The sequence below is a fragment of the Babylonia areolata genome, chromosome 20, assembly GCF_041734735.1.
Source record: "Babylonia areolata isolate BAREFJ2019XMU chromosome 20, ASM4173473v1, whole genome shotgun sequence".
Lineage (NCBI taxonomy): Eukaryota > Metazoa > Mollusca > Gastropoda > Neogastropoda > Buccinidae > Babylonia > Babylonia areolata.
The window spans coordinates 5090054-5116086 of NC_134895.1; the positions used below are offsets into that span (position 1 = coordinate 5090054).

At 41.0% G+C, this 26033-nt stretch overlaps 1 protein-coding gene across 2 annotated transcripts; it reads left to right on the forward strand.

Annotated features, from left to right (window-relative positions):
- Positions 1 to 1833: 1833 nt before the first annotated feature.
- Positions 1834 to 24944, forward strand: LOC143294916 (extracellular signal-regulated kinase 2-like). 2 transcript variants are annotated; one of them, XM_076606432.1, is made up of 13 exons: positions 1834 to 1964; positions 3284 to 3382; positions 3733 to 3853; positions 5193 to 5323; positions 6640 to 6806; positions 7565 to 7704; positions 11030 to 11087; positions 12216 to 12350; positions 15220 to 15325; positions 16670 to 16916; positions 17946 to 18073; positions 19609 to 19785; positions 23996 to 24944. In XM_076606432.1, the coding sequence occupies exons 1-13, from the start codon at positions 1899 to 1901 to the stop codon at positions 24182 to 24184; spliced, it is 1764 nt and encodes a 587-aa protein (XP_076462547.1). In that variant the 5' UTR covers positions 1834 to 1898; the 3' UTR covers positions 24185 to 24944. The 2 variants fall into 2 exon arrangements, with proteins under 2 accessions (XP_076462547.1, XP_076462548.1); XM_076606433.1 differs by having other exon boundaries at positions 19657 to 19785.
- Positions 24945 to 26033: the final 1089 nt, after the last annotated feature.

The following is a 26033-nucleotide window of genomic DNA, read 5'->3' on the forward strand; positions in this document are numbered from 1 at the left end:
CAGTTTAGAAAGTGTTATCTTCGAACTTCAGACAGACAAGGACAAATTGAATACTGAAGTAAAAAAAAAAATTAAAAGAAGAAAACTTAAGCCTACGTGGTCAACTGGAACAGCAAAAGACTGAGATAAAGAACTATAGGTGGGCACAGAATGACCTGGAACAACACGGTCGTATGTGGAATGTGCGTGTTCTTGGTGTAAAGGAAGAAACTCAGGGAAAAGGCGAAAGTGTTGAAGACTGTGTAAAAAAATGTACAGAGATCTTCACCAACAAGGTGGGTGTTCCGGTGGCTGCAGAGGACATAGAAATGGCTCACCGCTCGGGTCGTCCTGGAACCCTGGCAAACTACGCCCCATCTTGGTGAGGTTCTACTCTCGGGAAAAAAAAGGAAAAAAAAAAAAAGAAGAGAAAAGCGTGCAAGAGAACCGGAGAAAGTTGAAACAGAGTGGGATATCAATTGGTCCCGTGATGACTTAACCAAACTGAATTGTAACCATGGGCACCAGACATCCGATATATCGGGTTATTACATAAACTGACTTTGTTTACATGTGAGTGAACAAAAACAAAAGAAAACAACAACAACAACACACACACCCTGACACACACACACACGCACGCACGCCGCACACACTGACACACACACACACACACACACACACACACACACACACACACACACACACACACACACACACACACATTCTCTCTCTCTCTCTCTCTCTCTCTCTCTCTTTCTCACACACACACACACACTCAGACACACAAAGACACACGTTTGCTTGCATACATGTATCCCGGTATGCATAAACACACACACACACACACACACACACACACACACACACACACACACACACACACACACAGAGAGAGAAGACAACGCCCTTTTATTAAAAGTAATCTGAACGTGACTTTAGTCTGAAGACTTTATTATCCGTTTTGTATCCATCCACATGTCCCCGCCGGCCGTGTTTCCAACTCGTGGTGTGATGCGATGAACTGCTTCACATTGTCATCACAATTTTTCTTCGTTCTGTGCAGAGGGACTCATACTGTGATCTTTCACTTTCACTGCGTTGACGGCCACAATCATCAATTTGATTTTTACGCCATTTTCTTGGGTTGCGATGAAAGAAAAACAAACTATAGAAAGCGACAGACCTATTTTCCACAGAGTTAAATCTTTATTGAGCTGTAGATAAATGTAGTATACACTATGCCTGATTTAAACAAGGGTCTGTTCACAGCAAGTGATCCAAAAGCACATAAATGGACACTGATTATGAGGGCAAAAGGCCAAACATTTCTGTTATTCTTTGATTCTGTGATATTAGTGAGGATGAAAACCTAGTCCTACTCTAAGATCTGATGAGTGAATCCAGACCAGTACGATTTAAGGGGGTTATGTGAAACTGAAAAATCCTCTGTGTAATTACAAAATCATCTGCTAGTACTGTATGTGAAGCATCGACAGATATTTGAAATTGAAATGTGCAGATATTTGTAGACCAATGCCATCAGCAGCGTTTATATTTCAAGTTTACTTCCGGGTCAAGAGTGTTGTCACGGATACATCACATAATTACGCAGAAATTAGTGACGTATGCAAACAATGTCGACTCCTTTTCTCATAATATCGAGATTAATGCGCTAAACCATGCCGGTTTTCAACACCGGAAACAAATTTAAACCAAAATTTAATTTTTGATAGAAAATTATATTTTTTAATTAATTGAGTGACTAACAGGCATACATTTTTCCACAATTGCGAAGTTTGGTCACATTATGTACTGAACTATTTTGTGACTGATCACTGACAATGTGTGCATGTAGATCCGCCATCAATGACGGTTTTGTCTAGATCACGATATTTTTTATTCGTTTTACCGAAAACATGAGTTCGGAGATAGAACCACACATCACGAAAAAATATGACATAAAGAAAAGACTCGGAAAAGGGGTAAGTTGAGCTACTTATTCTCATATAAGCTTTTGTCTTGACGTTATGAAATTGGTTCGAACTCAAAGTGAGATCGTATTCGCATTGCATGCATGGGCATAAAGCCAAAGTCGAGTCACCACAAGTCGTACGTCCCAAAACATGTTTCAGTGGACCTACAGGATATTGTCCCGTTGAGCAGTCAGTGCTGTAGGAAGCACGACCTTTTATTGAAAATTATGCCTTTACATATTTGTTTAGGATAGTCAATATAGCGGTATTTTAGGTTGTGCATTTTATGCATGTAGATCAGACTGGTCCAACGTCGTAATAGCGGGCCATAAGCACACAGCATGAATGTTATTGTTTATCTAAGTCACTTGTACTTTGTAGTAATTGTGTGTGGGTGTGTGTGTGTGTGTGTGTGTTTGCGTACGCGCGTCAGTGTGTGTGTGTGTGTGTGTGTGTTTGCGTACGCGCGTCAGTGTGTGTGTGTGTGTGTGTGGGTGTGGGGGGAGGGGGGGGGGGGGTAGGGGGGTAACCGTAGGGGTGTGTTGGTGGATATGTGTGTGGGGGGTAAGGGGCCTGGGGGTGTTTTCAGTTTATTACCTTTGTATCAGTTTTCAGTGCCCTTGATATGGTGCTTTTGATGTTTTTCATGTGCTTTTTAACTTTAATGAATGAATGAATCAATAGTTTTCATGTTAAATTATGAGGAATCTGCAAACACATTTTGTACTTTATGCAAACATAGTTATGCCAGCCCCTCAGTTTTCTTCTGTTGTGATAGATATATATGTGTATAGTTGATTATACATGCATTAACACACTATAGATGAGTAATTCACTACATTTGAAGAGTTGGTTTGTTTGTGCACATGTATACATGCTTTTTTGTGAGTGTGTATGTGTGGGAGGGGGATGGGTGGGTATGTGTTTTGTCTGTCAGTTTTGGCATAACAATGTTAGCAATGTGCACAGTTCGTCTGGCCAAATAAAACAGCAAACAACCTGGACATTTCTCACTCCTGTGGTAAAAATAGTTTGTATGCCCAAGCTGGTTGATGCATAGCCATTAAGATATGCTGCATGACACTGCAAAAACAGAATAAGACCTTTTCTTCTATCAGAGATTATGTAGATTTCAAGCCATTTCTGCCTGCTGTTAGTATACCTCTCATTGTGATAAATAGCTCAGATGTATGATCATTTGACTTTGGATGCTTTATGCCAGTTTTTGGAGAGCCTTACTGTCTTAGAAACCACCTGTAATGAATGTTGGAAATTCAGAATACTGTGTCTATTGGTGTGTGATAAATCTGTGTCTGTTTTGTGACCAGGCCTATGGCATTGTGTGGAAAGCTATCGACAGGCGGACTGGAGAGGTGGTGGCTGTCAAGAAGATATTTGATGCTTTCCGGAACCAGACAGATGCACAGGTGTGGTTTAAAATCATTTACTGCTACTTGTTAGTGTCCCTTATGTGCTTGGGTTTGATTGAAATCAAATGTATGTGATGTTTGGAAAAGAATCTTGTTTCAGATTTAGTTTTTGGATAAGTAATGATATTAGATAATATAGGGTAAATGTTTTAATTATACATTGACACTCACACAGAGACACACTACAGAGACACACACACACACTTGCTCATAACAGACAGTTGCTTGCTTTGACTTAAACATTTGGAATATGAAAATATTACTATTGCTGTTGAAACAAATTTGGCTTTTTACTCCCTGCCTGATCTAATTCATTCATTGACCAAATGTTTGTGTTGTTATTTCAGAGAACCTTCAGAGAAATCATGTTCCTTCAGGAATTTGGTGATCACCCAAATGTCATCAAACTCCACAATGTGATCAAGGCAGAAAATGACAAAGACATCTATTTGGTCTTCGAATTCATGGGTAGGCACTAAAGTAGATGGTATCTGTTGTTTTATGTTTGAGTGTTTGCCACTCAGTATGATGGGGAAGGAATTCTCCCATACAGAACACACGTATACACGCACATGCATGCATGCACTCACGTGCATGCACGCACACATGCATGCACACATGCACGGACCATATATTTTCATACTCTTTACTTTGTCACATGTTTTCTGTGTTCTTTCAAAATCTTAATCACGTATGTCACTGACAGGAAAGAATGCTTGCTATCCATGTCACTTGATGCAAGTATCATATGACAGATGTCGGGCAGTTTCTATTTCCAGTGCCTCTGTCCTGTGATCTTTTCCTTGTGGGTTTTGCATTGTGTGATACAAATACTAGATTTCATCTTGTGTGGAGGAACAAAATTAATTTCACCAGGATTTTATTTTATTTTAGATTTCATGTCACACAGTTGGCCAGTGTATTTTCATTTGACAAGTCTCTGTTTTGGTTTAGATTTCTCACTTTGCGATATCAGAAGTCTTTTGTTGCTCAGTAATCTCACAGTATCCGTATCAGTAGCTCAAGGAGGCGTTACTGCGTTCGGACAAATCCATATACGCTACACCACATCTGCTAAGCAGATGCCTGACCAGCAGAGTAACCCAACGTGCTTAGTCAGGCCTTGAGAGAAAAAAGAAAGGTAATGATAATAATAATAATAATGATAATAAAAATAATAATGATAATAAAAATAAAAATGAAATAAAAAGACAGTAATGGTGATATATAAGCAAATAAATGTAGAACATGCAGACACACATTCACATACACACACACATACACATGCATAACAGATTTGCAACAAACATGCAGTTTCACAGATATGAAAACAAATACACATAAACGTACACGAGCCCCCCCGGCCCGCCCCCCCCCACCTCCCCCCCCAAACACACACACGCACACACCATCTCCCAAATTACTCTGCACCCCTCCCCCCACCCCTCCCCCCTCCTCCACACACTCATTCCCAGGCTACATATCACAGCTTCCACAGCACACACACACACACACACACACACACACACACACACACACACACACACACACACACACACACACACACACACACACACACACACACACACACACACACACACAATCTCACAACTCATCTGTACCACTGAAGAATAGAAAAACAAACAGATGCATGTATTTTATGATCATATTGATAATTTACCATGTCATGACAGAACAGACAAGATGTCAAGGTCTGACAGTTGGTGTCACAGGCAGGTGAACATGATTTGTGTCATTGTCAGAAGAGTTCTTCACAGACATTGTTGATGCTGTGTGTGGTCTCCAGAGACAGACCTGCACAATGTCATCAAGCGCGGCAACATTCTGAAGGACGTCCACAAACGTTACGTCATGTACCAGCTGTTGAAGGCCACCAAGTACTTGCACTCCGGCAACGTCATTCACAGAGACCTGAAGGTAATCTGCCTTGAATAGACAGTTAGGTTTTTGCACGTATTTACACAACCATGCATGTAAACATGCCCACTTGCATCAGATGTGGAGGTTTGTCCATGTCTGTGTGTCTCTCAATGTTTTTCTGCTCTTACACAGACCCAACAACACACTGCTAGCAGCAGCACAGATACAGACACAGACACACACGGACACATAGATAGACGGAGAGACAGACAGACAGACAGACAGACGCACACACGCATGCACGCACACACGCATGCACGCACTCACGCATTTCTGCTCTTACACAGACCCAACAACACACTGCTAGCAGCCACAGATACAGACACACACAGACACATAGACAGACGGAGAGACAGACAGACAGACACATGCACGCATGCACGCATGCACGACACACACACACACACACACACACACACACACACACACACACACACACAGGCTTCAAATAATAGCATATTCTTGTATATATGATGCACTGTGATCAAAATTAGAACATAGTGAGCCAACACATCCATGGGATACACAGCAATATACAGAGATGAAACTTAAAAGACTAACAGTAACAGAGGTAATTTCATTTCACTCTTGAAAGATTACAGACTGCAAGAATTTCAGTATTCATAAGAAGATGAAGTGCTTTGTAGCTGCAAAATTATTTTGATTGTTGTCGTTTCTTTAAGTTGAGTTGTGTTTTTTTTAAGCTCAGAGAAGAGGGATAGTGTCTTTACTATGTCCATGGAGATGTTTTGTAACCCCTGGGGCATTTCTGTGGCAATGAAGAGGGTTTCCAGAGGTTTCCTTTGGGAATGGTAGCATCTGGAGGAAGGTGGTAGAGTGGTAAGACGCTTATGTGTCAGTACAATGTCTGTGAGAATCTGGGTTTGATTTCATGTCTCGCCTTTTGTTCCAAGTTTGACTCGAAAATCAAACTGAGGATCTAGTCATTCAGGTGAGAAGATAAACCAAAGCCTCAAGTGCAGCACGCACTTGGCACACTGAAAAAGAAACCATGGCGACATACGTGTTGTCCTCTGGCAAAGTTCTAAAGAAGAAATCCACTCTTATCACGAATATGTATGCATGCACTCAAGCCTTACTAACATGTTGGATTGTGCTGCTGGTCAGGCATCTGTCAAGCAGATGTTGTGTATAATGTCTATGGGTTTGTCTAAATGCAGTGACGCCTCTTTGAGAAACTGAAATTGAAACTGAGCACAATAACTCACAGTGCCAGAGAGCAAAACAGCGATAACAACAACAAAAATCAGGTATAGTAATCACATGATGCTCATTGATGTCTTTTACTCCAGCCCTCCAACATTCTGCTGGACAGCGAGTGCATCGTGAAGCTGTGTGACTTTGGCTTGGCGCGGTCCTTGACACAGATAGGGATCGACGAGGCTGGTGACCCCAACCTCACAGAGTATGTGGCCACGCGCTGGTACAGGGCGCCAGAGATCCTCCTGGCATCACACAGGTCTGCTTCTGCTTTCCTTTTTTTCTTCTCAGCTGTTGTTCCTGTCTGATTGTTGTTGTTGATGTTGTTGCTGTTGTGGCTATAAAAAGGAAAGAAAGTTATTCAGTTTGATTTTAGGTGTGTGTTGTGCATGTGCATGCCTGAAAAGATTGATTCAGTTTGATGTTAGGTGCATGTTGTGAATGAGTGTGCCTGTGCATGTAGGGTGTTCACTTGTGTACTGTGTGTCCTGTAGTTTTAACTGCTAATCATGAACAGACTTAAGCCAGGAAAATAACTGAGGGTGTGACTAAAAAGACTTGATCTGGAGTGGGAAGAAGTCTGAAAATATGACGTCTGTATAAGTTTCTGGCACGGGGCTTTTGCTCAGATCCTATTCAGCCGATACAGATGAAAGTGAGAAAGTACATGCTTACAAACCTCACATATTCATAGCAGCAGTTCCATTTTTGAGGTTTTTTTTTTTAATTTAGAATTTGAAGAAACTACCTGACTGGATATAATTCTGTAAAAGCAGGGAAAGGACAGAAAAGATGTCTGTGAACTCACACATAGTGAAGATGATATGTGAATTTTTTGTTTTTGTTTTTATTAATGTATGAATGACTGATCATGTGGCATATTTGATGATGATCTTTTCTGTGTGTGTGTGCGTGTGTGTGTGCATGCATGCATGCGAGCGTGCGTGCGTGTGTGTGTGTGTGTGTGTGTGTGTGTGTTTCATTAAGAAAGACTAAAGTTTTGTTTTTCTCCATCAGGTACACCAAAGGGGTGGACATGTGGAGTTTAGGATGTATACTTGGGGAGATGCTGATGGGAAAGCCCCTCTTCCCTGGCTCCTCCACCCTCAACCAGATAGAGCGCATCATGGCCAGCATACCTACACCAAGCAGAGGAGGTGAGTGATGTCACTTGTTGATAGAGCGCATCATGGCCAGCATACCTACACCAAGCAGAGGAGGTGAGTGATGTCACTTGTTGATAGAGCGCATCATGGCCAGCGTAGCTACACCAAGCAGAGGAGGTGAGCGATGTCACTTGTTGATAGAGCGCGTCATGGCCAGCATACCTACACCAAGCAGAGGAGGTGAGTGATGTCACTTGTTGATAGAGCGCATCATGGCCAGCATACCTACACCAAGCAGAGGAGGTGAGTGATGTCACTTGTTGATAGAGCACGTCATGGCCAGCATGCCTACACCAGAGGAGGTGAGTGATGTCACTTGTTGATAGAGCACGTCATGGCCAGCGTACCTACACCAGAGGAGGTGAGTGATGTCACTTGTTGATAGAGCACGTCATGGCCAGCGTACCTACACCAAGCAGAGGAGGTGAGTGATGTCACTTGTTGATAGAGCGCGTCATGGCCAGCATACCTACACCAGAGGAGGTGAGTGATGTCACTTGTTGATAGAGCGCATCATGGCCAGCATACCTACACCAAGCAGAGGAGGTGAGTGATGTGACTTGTTGATAGAGCGCATCATGGCCAGCATACCTACACCACGCAGAGGAGGTGAGTGATGTCACTTGTTGATAGAGCGCGTCATGGCCAGCATACCTACACCAAGCGGAGGAGGTGAGTGATGTCACTTGTTGTTTTTTTTTCTCTTAACTTTTTATTTCCATTTTTGACAAGACATGGACAGTTTGCAGAAGTATGAACCTAAGGAAGGAAAACAGGAAAAAGTAGACAAAATACCCCCCCCCCCCCCAAAAAAAAACAAAACAACAACAACGAACAAAAATGAAAAAGGCATAATAGCATACAGATATAGTATACTGAAGGAAATTACAGTGAATAAATAAATCAATGATATGAATTAGTCATCTAATATAAGGGAAACAAGAGAGGCAAGGCCTTCAAGACTCACTTGTGATAAACTTTTAAAAAAAATCTAATCGTTAAAATGTGTTCTGTATTTGTTATTATAAAGCTTTGGGTTAAAAAAAAAGAAAAAAGTCCTAACCAGATTCGAACCCCACGTGTTCAGGTGAGAAGAAACTGTCTTACCCATTACACTATCGTGACTCCTTAACTGATGTTCTAAAATTTAATATTTGAACATACTTTTTTAAAGGGCGATAAATCAGTTGCGGTATTCGCAGTGAGAACACTGTTTAAATCATAGTATTCTGGTGTATCTTGGGCATTCAAAAAATCTTTAAGGGCAATAAAAAATTCTTTTTAAGTCCACGGTAAAAGAGGCGTGGCTATCGCCACAATCACACTGCAACATTTAGCCGTTTTCTCTAGATCAAGATAGATGTACAAGTTTAGTTACACCCGCCGGGAATGTAGTACAACACGGTCGATTCAATTTCTCTTTTATGTTCATTCTAGTTTTAAAGTTTTAAAGTTGATATGAAAATTTAGTATTTTGTTAAACTAATAACATGTAGAGCCAAGTACAAGTACTTCTAAACGTTGTTTGAAGTGAAAAGGACCTCATTTTGAGAAAAGTCAAGACGGGAAATTTTTTCGTTTCATCAATTCAAGGGTATTAACTCGCATGGTTTACAATTTTTAACTATGAATTCCGACTGATTCTGTGGATATTTTTATGGCAGTTTGGGGCATAATCCAGTAAGTGATGAGGCGTTCACAAATCTTTCTCTGAATAAATATTTAACAGTCTCCTTCTCCAACTTTCCATCACATGTTATCGTGTATTGTCCATTGAATATAGGATTGAACGGGCAGGTCAACAACTTGAAACAAAATGGCGTCGTTCACGTTCGCGAAGAATATGAGCACACGCTTTGAATGTGTATAAATATGGGTACGCAATTGATTTTTGCCCATGACCTTCAGAGCTCAGCCAATAGATCTATAAAGTCCACTCGTCATATTGATTTTAGTATTTTCCGAAAAAGACCACTTGGGCCAATGAACATAGTGAAAGCCCTGTACACTGAGAGTAAAACACACAAGCTTTTTGTGTATTGAGTATAATTTCAAAATGTAATGTTTAAGATGAGAAAGATCAGTAGCAAATTAAGTCCCCTAGCATTAATTACAGATTAATTTCCCTTTTTCACTATCTGCACCAAAACGTTTGCAAAATAAATAAAACTTCCATGCTTAGCAATGTTCCTGTTTGAACAAAAAATGATAATAATGACTGCTCTTGTTGTTGTGTCAGAATATCAGATCAAAGTGCCAAGTTTAGAGAATAAAAAAACCAAAACAAACAGTAAATGCAGTTTGCATATAATTTGGCATCTTTTTTTTTGTGTGCCAAGCCCAGAGGTGCAATATTGTTTTAAACAAGATGATTATAAAGAACTGAATTTTTCCTATTTTTATGCCTAATTTGGTGTCAACTGACAAAGTATTTGCAGAGAAAATGTCAGTGTTAAAGTTTACACAAGTGAGTCAAAAAACAATTCCACCCAAAATGTATCAGTTGTATGTATTTTAACCTAATATATACCTTTTTCTTTTTTTTACTTGGTTTGGATTAAGATGAATTTCACCTTTGCACATGTCAAACATTGAATTTCTGATCTTGTGTATAAACAATAAGCAAGTCATCTGCTATTGTTTTATAGTGCTCTGCTGTGATAAGTGGTTTCTGTATCAAACTGGAATTACCCACAGAATTTCGCTATGGACCTCTCATTTTGTGTTTTGTGCCGAGTTCATTTATAGGCCATTTGTGCATGCTTGATATTGGACTTCCGTTTTCGTCATTGAAAGACTAGCACACAGACCACAGTCAGTGTTTGGTGGACAAAGAAAAAAAATTCAAGTCTTTGCATGGTTCGAACCTGGGACCCCTTTTACTCGGTCCCAACTCCACAGTGATGTATGTGTGTTTGTCGAGAGTGCACTGTGTGTTTTGTGAACACATGATGACTGTGCTCTAAAGTGCATCAGTACTGTAGAGGAAAGTTATAGAAATGTCAGTTTGAAAAAAGATTCTACAAACAGTGAGAAAAGGAATCACAAACAGTATATTTCACAAGAGATTGATTGAAGAAAACTCAAGTCTGGTGCTTTACTGTAGCTCACATGGATGGTGAGAGCATGTTTCCATATTCACATTCTGAAGTGTGACTGCATGGCACAAATACTGTACACAATGAAATGAAAAAAGGAAAGTTGCTTGACAGTCTCTAAAAAATGTCACACATTGCATTATTGCATGCATTATCCATGTGTCACTTGTTTTTTTAAACCCTGTCAGTTTATATTTTCATGGTTCTTTTCCCCCCAGATATCGACAGCTTGAGGTCTCAGTATGGTGCTTCAGTGTTGGAAAAGGCTGCTGGCAAGTGAGTTCATATTTTTGTACAAAGATTACATGTTGATAGAGCAAACTGCATGTTTATACAGTCTCAGAAACAGCAGCCACAGTGCAGTGGTGACCACCATGGACTTGATGACTGAGGTTGTTTAATGATGAATTTTTGTTGCACAACAAAGAATGATGTTCTCACCAAAAAAACCAACAAAACAACCAACAACAACAACAACAAAACAAACTTTGATTTTGAGACTTAAGTTTTGATGGACATGGTGTATTGATCAAATCCACAGTTCCTGTTTATCTTACTGCTTGTAGTCATTCAGGTCCACAGGGAACACTGGATTAGTCCATGACAAAAACAGCTGTTTATTTGCACCTGTTTAGTTTTGTACTTTCTCTCACTGTTGATTGGAAAAAAAACAACATCAACTTTGTGTTGTGTTCAAGTTCCAATATCAACAAACACATATAAATGAATTTTTCCATATGTGATTATGTGCAATCCTTCTTTGAAATGAAAAATGAGACAGCAATTTTGTTTTCAATATTCCAGAGAGTTGCTGGAGCTGTGTGTGTGTTCACCTTAAAAAGGTACTTGGTTTCGCATAGTGTACCATGTCAAACTGATGCAAACTAGGTCTGTTAGTTTGAACCATCAGGCCTTGTTGTATATTGAACCGAACAGGGAGTACAATGTAAGCTCCTCACTGTGGATGTATATGTAATGGCATTATTTTTTGTAGCCCTTTCGATTGATTGTGTGTTCGAGATTGCGTGTGTGTGTTCTTGTTTGTGATGCTTGGGGAAGCAACTGCTTGTTTCTTGTCAGTAGAATTTTACTGGAGTCATTGTAACTCAGTGTTAGTGAGTAGAGTTCTGGATTGCTCAGCTGGTCCCGTCACAGCAGTTGCAAGCCAGAGCATGAGGATCAGTTGGACCGGGCGGGTCCTGGTGTTTCAGTTTTGGCTGTTTGCCTTTTGTCACACTGATGAGAGGTTGGTGCATTGTCATGCTTTGTCATGCACTGTTTCGCACTGTATTCCAAGATCAAAAATGCCTTCCTGACCTCTTCTTGAGAACAGCTGTTGTCTCAGAGATAGAACCCACTCAGTAACTACAAGATATGTGAAAGCCTTGTTGTGACGTTGGACAGGCCCAAGAAGTCGCTGGAAGACATGCTGAGCGAGGCCCCAGTGGAGGGCGTGGACCTGATGCGACGACTGCTGCAGTTCAACCCTGACAAACGCATCACCGCTGAGGAGGCCCTCCGCCATCCCTTCGTCAGCAGGTCTGCCGCTCTGTCACTCCCCGTTTCCTCTTTCCTGGGTGTTTCTAGACAGGAGGAAGGTAGCACAATGGTTAAGGTGCTCATCTGCCAATACAGAGAGTCCATGCAGATCTAGGTTCGAATCTCGGTCTCTTCCTTTCTCCCAAGTTTGACTGGAAAATCAAAACTGAGCATCTTGTCATTTGGATGAGACAGTAAAGCAAGGTCCCATGTGCAGCAAGCATTTGGTGCACTGAAAAAGAACCCATGGCAACATGAGTGTTGCCCTCTGGCAAAAATATGTGGAAGAAATCCACTGTGATAGGTACTAGGTGCATTGGGTTAGGCTGCTGGTCAGGCATCTGCTTAGCAGATGTGGTGTAAGTATATGGGTTTGTCAGAACACAGTGATACCTTCTTGAGAAACTGAAACTGAAACTTCTAGATATTATTATTATTTGTTTTTGATGTTTATTGATGCTGTTTTGCGAGTGTATATTGTTTGTTGTGGTGTTTATAGATTATCATGCTGTTTTGTAAGTAAGTTTTGTGCTGTGTTGAAGTTTATAGCTATTTATGTGATGTATTTGTGGTTGAGTTCTTTATGTCGGTTGTGCTTGTTTGGGGCTATTTCTTCTTTTCTGTCATTACCATCTTTGTCCTTGTAAACATTTTTGTTCTTTTTCCTCTTTGTTTTCTTCTTCTTCCTTTGTGTGTTTTCTTTGATATCTTGGTCTTCGTCATCATTTGTCTTTTTCCTTTTGATTTTCCTCATTTTCAAAAAAAAAAAAAAAAAAAAATCTTCTTTGTCATAAGTATTTCTCATTCCTTCTTGTCCTCCCCTCTCCCCTTTTTTCCATCTTCTGTTGTTGTTATTGTTTTCTTCTTTTTATGTTTGCTTTTGTTCTATTTCTCTCTCTCTCTCTCTTCACCTTCTTCTCTGTTTTCATCTCCGTCCTTACCTTGTTCTTCAGTGTCTTCCCCTTCTTTCATTTACGCTAAGTAAAAGTAGTTTTGGACTTGTGTTTTTTTTCTTCTTCTGCTTCTCACCTCCCTCTGTATCCTCTTGTTCTTCCTTCTCCAAGCTTTACAAAGCCTGCAGCAAAATGTTGTCCGGTGAAACACACATGTTTGGCAGCCTATGTTGGGGAAAGGAATGTGGAAATGATGAGAATGTTTAATGACCGACAGGCAAGCAACCCAGGTTTAAATAAAATGGAAAGCCCTAGTATGAGTGTGAATGATCTTGTTTTTTTTTCCTTGGAACATTATCTGGTTTTTTGAAACATGACAGCAGCATGTGCTGATACCCTGTTCATGTGTCAAACAAAGAGTCCTGTGGAATAAAAAAAAAAAAAATCGTCTTGAAGTTTGTTATGTAAAAAAACAACAACAACACCACCCTCTCAAACTACCATCCAAAATGATACTTCCAAGATTATGAAGTCAACATGATCACAGTGATGGATGAGATATCATGAATGTGACTATACCCTCCATTGGAATCAATAGTCAAAAGGTGAATGTTATCAATGGAGTTGTGTGTGTCCTTTTCTTTGAGGACCCACGAAGTAGTTTTGGGACTGGGGGTTCTGGATCACTTTGACCTGAGAGCCCAAATTTGATCGAGGCCCATTAAGAGGCTGAGGGCAATTTTTAGGTCAGTGTGATCCAGAGCCCCCAGGCCTTATACTGTTGATGAAGAGACGTTAACCCTTTGACTGCTCGACCTTGGTGAAATGACGCCAGCGTGGCAAGAGTTTGAAAGGCAGTCACTTCTTTTTTCTGTACTCATCAGTAGTGTTGCTGATTTTGCTTATAAAAAATATTGCAGTGCCAAGAGGAAGAAGTAGAAATATGGCAATGTAAGTAACATCCTGACCTGTTAGCTGTCTTGTCTCAGTGAGATGACAGCCCTTCACTGACATCCTGACCTGTAAGCTCTGTCTTGTCTCAGTGAGGTGACAGCCCTTCACTGACATCCTGACCTGTAAGCCCTTTCTGATCCGAGTGAGGTGACAGCCCTTCACTGACATCCTGACCTGTTAGCTGTCTTGTCTCAGTGAGGTGACAGCCCTTCACTGACATCCTGACCTGTAAGCTCTGTCTTGTCTCAGTGAGGTGACAGCCCTTCACTGACATCCTGACCTGTAAGCCCTATCTGATCTCAGTGAGGTGACAGCCCTTCACTGACATCCTGACCTGTAAGCTCTGTCTTGTCTCAGTGAGGTGACAGCCCTTCACTGACATCCTGACCTGTAAGCTCTGTCTTGTCTCAGTGAGGTGACAGCCCTTCACTGACATCCTGACCTGTAAGCTCTGTCTTGTCTCAGTGAGGTGACAGCCCTTCACTGACATCCTGACCTGTAAGCCCTGTCTTATCTCAGTGAGGTGACAGCCCTTCAGTGACGTCCTGACCTGTAAGCCCTGTCTTATCTCAGTGAGGGGAATTCCCTTCACTGACATTCTGACCTGTAAGCCCTGTCTTATCTCAGTGAGGTGACAGCCCTTCACTGACATCCTGACCTGTAAGCCCTGTCTTATCTCAGTGAGGTGACAGCCCATCACTGACGAGTACGCTTGTCAACAGTCACAGGATTCACAGCTATGACTTCAGAGTGCTTTTCTGACTGGCTGCTGGTTGATGGATTTTTCTCCCCGCACTATCTGATGATGGGTGTGTGTGTTGTGGTTGTGCAGGTTTCACAACGACAGGTGTGTGTGTTGTGGTTGTGCAGGTTTCACAACGACAGGTGTGTGTGTTGTGGTTGTACAGGTTTCACAACGACAGGTGTGTGTGTTGTGGTTGTGCAGGTTTGACAATGACAGGTGTGTGTGTTGTGGTTGTGCACGTTTCACAACGACAGGTGTGTGTGTTGTGGTTGTGCAGGTTTCACAATGCGGCAGAGGAGGTGTCGTTAAACTTTGACGTGGTTCCCCCACTGAGTGACGATGTTCAGCTGACGGTGGACCAGTACCGAAGCAAACTTTATGAGGTGACCTGCCGCTTGTTGTTGTCTGTTCTGACGGGCGCCATAGCCGAATGGTTAAAGCATTGGACTTTCGATCTGAGGGTCCCGGGTTCGAATCACGGTGACGGCGCCTGGTGGGTAAAGGGTGGAGATTTTTACGATCTCCCAGGTCAGCATATGTGCAGACCTGCCAGTGCCTGAACCCCCTTCGTGTGTATACGCAAGCAGAAGATCAAATACGCACATTAAAGATCCTGTAATCCATGTCAGTGTTCAATGGGTTATGGAAACAAGAACATACCCAGCATGCACACCCCCGAAAGCGGAGTATGGCTGCCTACATGGCGGGGTAAAAACGGTCATACACGTAAAAAGCCCACTCGTGTACATACGAGTGAACGTGGGAGTTGAAGCCCATGAACGCAGAAGAAGAAGAAGAAGAAGAGTTGTCTGTTCCTTGCAGTTCTTATTTCAGTTCATTGTTCATTCATGTGCATGCATACATTGATGCACACATACCCTATACATGTTCGTTCGTTCTTTAGTTTAACGTCTTTTCACTGAAAGTGATATTAGTTTTTTTTTAGGTATTTACATGTGTGTGCAAACAGATGCAGAGATACTCATGCACACTCAGATGCACAGACAGGCACACAGAGAGAGAGCACACGCACATACACACACATAACCCACCACCACTTGTCCCATCCATTCACATATTTTAATGTTGAATATAAATAATGCTTGTTGAAAGTTTTGGCAGGCACAGTTGTCAAAACATTGGACTTTCAGAATGAGCATCCTTGTTTCAAATCCTACTTTTTTGGCTAAGAGCGGACATTTTTGTCCACTACCCAGGTCAAATATGCTGTCTTGTTATTGTGCATACACTTACAGACGGTCAAATATGCTCGTTAAAGATCCCATATGTGGGCATACAGACAGACAAATATATGAGTGGTTATGTACAGTGTTTATGTTTAAAACAACATGATAGTGCAGGAAACAATGTAATTGCATTTGGTTGTCATGTCTCGTATGTTTGCAAATATTTTAGCACTGTTTCCACCTGTAAAATAAACAAACTTGAATTTTCTTCTTCTATTCTGTTTTTTTTTTTTCTAAAAATCAGAGTTATCTTCCCCTGATTGGGAGTTATCTCATTCTGTCAACATTGAAGTTATGATAATCATGTTCTCCATTCATTTTCCTTCAAGAAAACATGTACTTTTACACACTTTTGAGCATAATTTTAGTTTTTGTGATTTTTGTCTTGTTTTGAGGTTGGTGATTGTTTTGCAAAAATCACAAATAGTTCCAGAAGTGAGAGGGTTAAGATAGTAGTGTCTGTTTCTCTCCATGACCCAGATGATCATGCAGAAGAAGGCAGAAAGGCGTCGCAGGAGACGGGAGGAAGCCCGCAGTGCCACCAGTCACTACACTGAAGAGGCAGAAGCAGACGAGCACTCCTTGGAGCCCTTACCCAAGGAAAATGCATCCATGCCACCCAACAGGCCCTCACCCAAAATGGCCGCTGCCCGCTACCCGCCTGACCCCCACTACCAGCCCCAGATGGTCCAGCAGCAGCAGCAGCATCAGTCTTCATTTTCTGCAGGTAGTTTTTTGGGGGAGGGTGGGGTGTGGGTTGGATGCTTGTTCATGGAAACAGAATGTGACTGGATTGTAGTTTGTGTGTATATGTGTGTGTGTGTGCATGCGTACATGTATGCCACCTGTGTGTGTGTGTGTATGTGCAATTGAGAGATTGATTTTCATAAAGTGCTGGAGCATAAATGAATCATTCTGCTATGCATAGACAGATCTCCAATGTGTTTGAATCTGAAGTTTAGCTGAATTAATGAAATGTATCTTGGAGTAAGCTTGGTCGTCACTGATTCTTGCATACACAGTGACTGTGCCTGAAACTGCGTAAGTCGTAGAAAGCTGATCATGGTGAATATCACTGTTGCTTACTGTTTACTTTCCTATCCCTGATAGCGGTTGATTTTAGGTGATCATTTCTGGTGTTTACTGTTTATGTCCTGTCTCTGATAGCAATTGATAAACAGTGGTTATTGTGGTTTGTGTTTACTGTTGATGTTGTATCTCTGATAGCCATGGCTGTACATTAACTTTACTGTTGTATCTCTGATAGCCATGGCTGTACATTAACTTTACTGTTGTATCTCTGATAGCCATGGCTGTACATTAACTTTACTGTTGTATCTCTGATAGCCATGGCTGTACATTAACTTTACTGTTGTATCTCTGATAACCTTGGCTGTACATTAACTTTACTGTTGATGTTGTATCTCTGATAGCCATGGCTGTACATTAACTTTACTGTTGATGTTGTATCTCTGATAGCCATGGCTGTATGTTAACTTTACTGTTGTATCTCTGATAGCCATGGCTGTACATTAACTTTACTGTCGATGTTGTATCTCTGATAGCCATGGCTGTACATTAACTTTACTGTCGATGTTGTATCTCTGATAGCCATGGCTGTACATTAACTTTACTGTTGTATCTCTGATAGCCATGGCTGTACATTAACTTTACTGTTGTATCTCTGATAGCCATGGCTGTACATTAACTTTACTGTTGTATCTCTGATAACCTTGGCTGTACGTTAACTCCCCAGGCCCGTCGTCCTATGGACGAACTCCACATGAGGGCCCTCCAGCTTACGGTCACCACCAGGCCAGGTCCCAGAAGCCTCTTGCACGACAGGGGAGTTACGAAAACATCCAGGCTTCTTCAAATGGAGCTGTGAGTAACGACAGTGATCGGTTTTAATTGAGGTGGAAAAGTGTAGAGGGTCTGATTAGTGGAGTTTTCCGCAAGGTGAAGTTGGTGGAAACACCAGCCTGTTCCAATGAGCCCTGAGTTTTGCTGTTGGTGGGAAGACACACTGACAGTTAATTAGTAGTTAATTAGATAATAGGTCCCCTACTCCACCTCCTCCTCCCCACCCCCTCTCTTACCCCAATACTTTTGTTTTTTTTAAATTTATTTTTGGGGCCCTGCTGTCTTAGATCAGCAAGGGACCGGCTAGCTCAGAAGGGCGAAAAGTGAAGTGATAGTAGCCTGCCGGAGAACCCACTTAGAGTAGGACTAGGTTTTCATCCTCACTAATAGGTCTGTCGCTTTCTGTAGTTTGTTTTTCTTTCATCGCAACCCAACAAAAACGGCGTAAAAATCAAATTGATGATTGTGGCCGTCAGCGCAGTGAAAGTGAAAGACAGACAGAACAGTGAGTGCAAAGGGGTTACTGTGAAGGCTGGTCGTCTGGCCGAGTTGAGATCAAGAGAGAATGCACTGCTGCTTTTTGCTGATGGTGATGATGCTTTGACCAGCTTGAGCTGCATCCTGCCTCTTACTGATCAGCCTCAGACAACTGAAAATGATAAGCTTTTTTTTTCTTCTGCACAATGTATGATCAAAAATTGGGTTTTAGTGAAAGAAAGAGTAAAACAGACATGGTAATTAATGTTGCTGCAAAATAATTTTATATTCAGAGTGGTCATATGTTTTACCAGCATGTTTGGTGTAGGTGGTTGTTTGTGTCTGTGTGTGTGTGTGTGTGTGTGTGTGTGAAAAGAGAGATTCAAAACACACAGACATACTGAAAAACCAGGGCAGAAATTCACTGCATATTTTTTAAGTTGAGTCTAAGATAACTGTGACTGATGATTCAGACTGATAGAATAAGTAATGATTTGAGTAATGAGTGATTGATGTAATGAATAACACTGTTTAAGAAACATGACAACTTTCAGTGTTTGTTTTTATTGCCTAATAGTCTCACATTTTTGTTTTCTGGGGGTGTGGGGAGTGGGGGGGTGAGTCTTTTCCAGAAAATGGTTTCACCATACCCCACTTTTTCAGAGAGCTTTGTCTTTCCTCAGTCTGTAATCTGTATAAATACCGTAATCCCTCCACTTTGAAACTGACAGCTTTTTAACTTTGGAAGTGTTATAACCAGTGTGTATTTCTTTCCAACTGTTTGGAGCTGGTGCCAGTCTCTGAAGAAGTTTGTAGGTGGTTCTTGGTGTGTTTACAATGGATGGATGCAGTTTGCTGTGGAGGGGAAATGTCCTGTCAGTCAGTTTGATGATGTCCCAAATCATGGAGTCTGGCAGTCAGTGTTTTTTCAGTCTGCACTGGATGTGACTGTAGCACTAATGCTGTATGATATAACCTGTTGCGTGCGCTGCTCTTTCTCCTCTCGTTCCAAACTCACACACTTGTCTCTTTGTGTGTCGTGCCCTCTGCCCTGTGATGTCATCTGCACACAATGTCAGGGGGTTACCTCCCTTCTAAAGGCGCCTTTACCCCCCGTCTTTCCAAAGAATCGACACACCTCCGCTCCAGCAGCCACAAGAGGTCAAGGCCGTCCCATCTCCAGCCTGCAGCGAGCACAGTATCCCACGGTGACCAGGGACGACAAGAGTGGGCTGATCGTCTCCAGTTCCAGAATGGTAAGACCAGGTTGTTTTTTTTTTTACTAACTTCCCCCAACCTTTGATGCTTTTCTTTTAGCTTTGCACTTTCTTTTTAACGTAAAAAAAAAAAAAAGAAAAAAAAAAAAAAAAGAAATAGACACAATTCAACACTACTTATGGCACTGTACATTTACTCAGCTCTTTTGGGGGGACTAAGAGAATGTCTTGAAGGAAAAGTGTGAAAATTGTGCAAATGTAAAGTTGAATATAGAGTTAGTATTATTTGGAAATGATGATGTTACAAAAACAGGTGAAATATTTGACTATATCATTCTAGTGGCGAAACATTTCATTTATAAATGCAGAATAAATAAAAACAAACCATGTATAAAGTACTTCCTAACAGACCTAAGAAACATATATAAAACCGAAAAATATATACACTCGATGGAAATGATGTCCATAGCATTTTGTAGAAAATGGTACCCATACATAAAAATGATTGAAGGCAACGAGGAGGAGTAGAGACAACCACGAATGTAACGTTTGTTCTTTTATTTATTTTCTTTTTCCTTTCATTTACTTACTTGTTATTAACAGTGCTTGTGACTTTTTTGTTTGTTTTTTCTCGGTATGAAGACAGTGTTGTGTCATTTTCCTGATTTGCAGTTTAGGTGGTGCACAGTGGCAAATATTGTTAATTTCAGATGTTGGTTTTGTATGTCCGTCTGTATGTATTAAATGTTTAACTTGAATAAAATATTTATTAAAAAAAACAACAAAAAAACCACACCAAACCCCCCCCCAAAATACAAAAACAATAGAACCTGAAAACCTTGTGTCCATTTACTGATTATTTATTTTGTGTATTCATTTTTTTTTTTTTTAGAGAAATAGGTTGACATGTTGTCTGCACAGTGCTGTGCATGTTGACATAATGTTGTCTGCACAGTGCTGTGCATGTTGACATAATGTTGTCTACACAGTGCTGTGCATGTTGACATAATGTTGTCTGCACAGTGCTGTGCATGTTGACATAATGTTGTCTGCACAGTGCTGTGCATGTTGACATAATGTTGTCTGCACAGTGCTGTAAATGTTGACATAATGTTGTCTACACAGTGCTGTACCTGTTGACATAATGTTGTCTGCACAGTGCTGTAAATGTTGACATAATGTTGTCTGCACAGTGCTGTGCATGTTGACATAATGTTGTCTGCACAGTGCTGTACCTGTTGACATAATGTTGTCTGCACAGTGCTGTAAATGTTGACATAATGTTGTCTGCACAGTGCTGTACATGTTGACATAATGTTGTCTGCACAGTGCTGTGCATGTTGACATAATGTTGTCTACACAGTGCTGTACCTGTTGACATAATGTTGTCTGCACAGTGCTGTACCTGTTGACATAATGTTGTCTGCACAGTGCTGTAAATGTTGACATAATGTTGTCTGCACAGTGCTGTACATGTTGACATAATGTTGTCTGCACAGTGCTGTGCATGTTGACATAATGTTGTCTGCACAGTGCTGTAAATGTTGACATAATGTTGTCTACAAAGTGCTGTACATGTTGACATGCTGTTGTCTGCACAGTGCTGTAAATGTTGACATAATGTTGTCTGCACAGTGCTGTAAATGTTGACATAATGTTGTCTGCACAGTGCTGTGCATGTTGACATAATGTTGTCTACACAGTGCTGTACATGTTGACATAATGTTGTCTACACAGTGCTGTGCATGTTGACATAATGTTGTCTGCACAGTGCTGTAAATGTTGACATAATGTTGTCTGCACAGTGCTGTGCATGTTGACATAATGTTGTCTGCACAGTGCTGTACATGTTGACATAATGTTGTCTGCACAGTGCTGTACCTGTTGACATAATGTTGTCTGCATCAGTGTGCTAAGTAGTAAACACTGGCAGCTAACAGCAGTGAAAATGATGAATGAGTTTCATTCCTTGTCGTTGTAGTTTTCTCTGAACTACGTTTTGTGAAAACAGTTCAAGTATTTCTCTTTGATTTGATGAATGATAGTGTAATCTTATTTTCATGGACTGTCCGAAAAGCATGATAGTGTATTCTTATTCACAGAGACTGTCCAAAAGGCATTGAAGAAGCAATGTCCATCTTAGATGGTGTCCAGTTTAGGACTTGGTCCTGGTCAACGCTATATTTGGGTAGCTAGAGACCTCTTTCCTTCTCTGTTGCTATTTAGTTGACTCACATTTTCTGCATGGAGTCAGTATTTCATTTATCTTAATGTATTTATTTATTGAATCATTTTTGTTGGTTTCTTTCTTCGTGTTCTTTCTAACTTTATTCGGTATAAGAGTAAGTATATGGTGCATCACCATGCATGTAATTTGATGCATTTTTCTAATCATAACTGACACGGCATGCACTCACTTCAACTGGGATGCTGTGGATGGTAGTATCAGTATCAGTATCAGTAGCTCAAGGAGGCGTCACTGCGTTCGGACAAATCCATATACGCTACACCACATCTGCCAAGCAGATGCCTGACCAGCAGCGTAACCCAACGCGCTTAGTCAGGCCTTGAGAAAAAAAAAAAAAAAAAAAAAAAAAAAAAAAAAAAATATATATATATATATAAGCGTACATACATAAATAAATAAATAATAATTATGATGGAAAAAAAGAAAAAGAAAAAAAAGAAGAGTGGAGAGTGCACTGCAAATGACATGAGAGAGAGAGAGAGAAAGAGAGAGAGAGAGAGAGAGAAAACAGTTTGTGCTCAGGTTGAATGTTTTTTCTTTCATAAATCTGTTGTTCATTAGGTTGTTAATAACACACCTTGCATGAGTTTGCAAAACAGGGAGAACACATGATATTACCATTGTTATATGAATATATTTTCTTTGTCCGTCAATGATGAAAATATTGTCAGTGCTGCCAGTACACTGTTTTGTCAAGGCTAAAAACCTATGCATATAACTGATATGAATGGAAAAGACCAGTTAGACAAACCAAGCAACTCAACAGCTTGATAAAATAGCTCCTCCATATTGAAAAGACCAGTTAGACAAACCAAGCAACTCAACAGCTTGATAAAATAGCTCCTCCATATTGAAAAGACCAGTTAGACAAACCAAGCAACTCAACAGCTTGATAAAATAGCTCCTCCATATTGAAAAGACCAGTTAGACAAACCAAGCAACTCAACAGCTTGATAAAATAGCTCCTCCATATTGAAAAGACCAGTTAGACAAACCAAGCAACTCAACAGCTTGATGAAATAGCTCCTCCATATTGAAAAGACCAGTTAGACAAACCAAGCAACTCAACAGCTTGATAAAATAGCTCCTCCATATTGAAAAGACCAGTTAGACAAACCAAGCAACTCAACAGCTTGATAAAATAGCTCCTCCATATTGAAAAGACCAGTTAGACAAACCAAGCAACTCAACAGCTTGATGACGGGCGCAATAGCCGAGTGGTTAAAGCGTTGGACTGTCAATCTGAGGGTCCCGGGTTCGAATCACGGTGACGCCGCCTGGTGGGTAAAGGGTGGAGATTTTTACGATCTCCCAGGTCAACATATGTGCAGACCTGCTAGTGCCTGAACCCCCTTCGTGTGTATATGCAAGCAGAAGATCAAATACGCACGTTAAAGATCCTGTAATCCATGTCAGCGTTTGGTGGGTTATGGAAACAAGAACATACCCAGCATGCACACCCCCGAAAACGGAGTATGGCTGCCTACATGGCAGGGTAAAAACGGTCATACACGTAAAAGCCCACTCGTGTGCATACGAGTGAACACAGAAGAAGAAGAAAAACAGCTCCATACCCTCCCATTTTCCTTTCAGTTTCTCTGTCCTTCAGTTTACATGGAGTTGTTTTGTTCTTCCTCCCTTCAGTTCACGGCTGTGCATGTGTGTGGAAGTTGTGTTGGAAAGTGCTTTGATCATGATTTAACACTATATAAAGATATTTATTATTAATAGTTATTGTTATATGTAAAGCAGATCAAGCTGTTATATTGATGGAAAAGCATTCATGGAGAAGGCTGCACATTGTTCCGTCTGACGTCAGACAGATCAGAGCAGTGGATGCTTCATTGCATCAGTGGCTGCTGCAGTTGCTGCTACTGTGTCAGAAGCTGCTGTGTGAACAGCACCATTCTCCATGTGTATCTCATGACTTGTAACATCAACACTTTGCCCTGTGTGTGTGTGTATGTGTGTGTGTGTGTGTGTGCGTGTGTGTGCATGCAGACGCCAGGGCAGCGCCCAATTTCCGCCAGCAACCCCCGTCCCAGACCGGTGTACGGTCGTAAGCAGTTCAGCAACGCCACCAACAACCCGTCCAGCGGTGCCCCCAAGGCGGTGTTTGGCAGCTACACCCAGGCGTACGGCACCATCGCCTCTAGTCAGCTGGCATCCATCCAGGGCCGAAAGTCCTGACTAGACCAGAAGGACCCGCAGTACGTGGCTGTGGGTGGGGCGCCATTGAGAGGCACTCTGAGGAGACCTGACGTCTTGCCTGCTGTGGAGTCTGTGGGTCATTCTCATCACAGACTGAACCGGCGCTACTGACGGCAAGTTGAGTGGAGTGGGTGGGTTTGTACGATAAAGTGGCCAACACTGCTGATTTGGGAGTCGCTGCATGTTCATTGCTTCCGTCCGTGGTACCAGAGACGTGCCTTCCCACCCCCAACCCCCACCAACACAAAGCATGCTGTGTGCCAAAGACCAGAAAAAATAATAGGGGAAACATGGTTTGAAAATGACATGCAGTGAGACACTGGCTCACCTACCAAGTCGCAGTCCATAGGTAGTACACAAAATGCCAGCAGTTTACTACAGTGTCAACTGTGCATTCTTATAATGGTATCCACTTGTTTCTCATGAAAGCTAAGAATAGACGTTGGTTAGTAACATATGACAGTTTAGAAGTATTACCCCCAAATTCTCACAGACTGAAGAGAAATTGAAACCACAGTCAGTGCAAGTTGTGAGAACAGAGGTGAGAATAGATAACAGCTCCCAGATTTCTTGTGTTTTGGAGAGAATTTGGAACTGGTATGAACAAGTGCAATTATTGCAAGTCACCAGAATGCCAGATAAAAATATTTGTTTAAATGTGACCAACTATTAGAGCTATCCTGTGTGACTTTTAAGTCATGTAATCGCCACAGACATGAGGAGTAGTGTTGAACTGACCATGTGTTCTTGTACTGAACAGGACAGTTCACCTCTCATCGGAGATTGGCTGCAAAGGCCACTGCGCTTTTATAGAATTTGTGTTCCCAGTTTTCCACCCACTTATTTATTAGAAATATTCGTTCATGACAATATCATTTGTGTGTGTTAGGTTTGTTACTGTACTCTGAATGTAATTTTTTTTTATTTTATATAATATATATATCTTAAAATATATTGCTGTGTTCTGATTTTATTTAGAAAAAAAATGACTGTCTCAGAGTAATTATGGTAAGGGTATTATGAAAGAATGATTTTGTTATTTATAAAAGTGTGTGTGCATGTGTGTGTGTGTGTGTGTGTGTGTGTGTGTGTGTGTGTGATGAAAGGGAGAAATATTTTATGAAAGTTCATGATTGCTCGTGTATTAAAAAAGAAACAGTCCTGTCCATTAATGTGTATGAAATCAGTCCTGTTTATCAAGGCATAAAATGGTTGTCATAATGTATAAATACATCAGTTACCCCGCGTTTTCTTAAGGGGAGTGACAGATTTCAGTGAGCTGTTTGTAATTGGATGTCCATCAAATGACTAGACACAGATGTTGACATTGTCACTGTAAATACATGCACACTGTTTTGTTCTGACGTTTAGTATATTCTGCACTGTGGTGCTTCTGCTGCTGCAGTAATCATTGCTCAGTGTGACACACGCACACACACACACACACAGAGCTGTTGCTTCTGTTGAAACACAGATATCATTTGATGCCAGTAGTTTTTTACCTTCTCAAATGGTACCACTTGACATTATGTGCAGATTTGTTTTCTTCTGCTTTTTTTATTTCCCCCCCAGGCAAAACAATTACAAGCAATAAAGAAAATATTTAGTTTGTTATTTGTACATGATTTGACATATATTGTTACATAGAAAGTTGCAGTTCCAGTTTATGAATTGATAAACATTCTGAGTATGAATGAGCCATCTGTTGGGACGATTAGATGAAAAGAGAAAATGTGTTAGAAATCACAGAAAGATGTGTGATCTTGACTGAGCATTGGATGATACCATTGTATGGAATGTTGCATTATTCAAATACTCTTTTTGAGCT

What these genes read in the sequence shown, in the direction of transcription:
- LOC143294916 (XM_076606432.1), top strand. Translation starts at nt 1,899, where the DNA reads ATGAGTTCGGAGATAGAACCACACATCACGAAAAAATATGACATAAAG. An exon ending in ACCTACACCAAGCAGAGGAG is followed by an intron (nt 7,705 to 11,029) that starts GTGAGTGATGTC and finishes TTTTCCCCCCAG; the next exon opens with ATATCGACAGCTTGAGGTCT. An exon ending in TCGTCTCCAGTTCCAGAATG is followed by an intron (nt 19,786 to 23,995) that starts GTAAGACCAGGT and finishes GTGTGCATGCAG; the next exon opens with ACGCCAGGGCAGCGCCCAAT.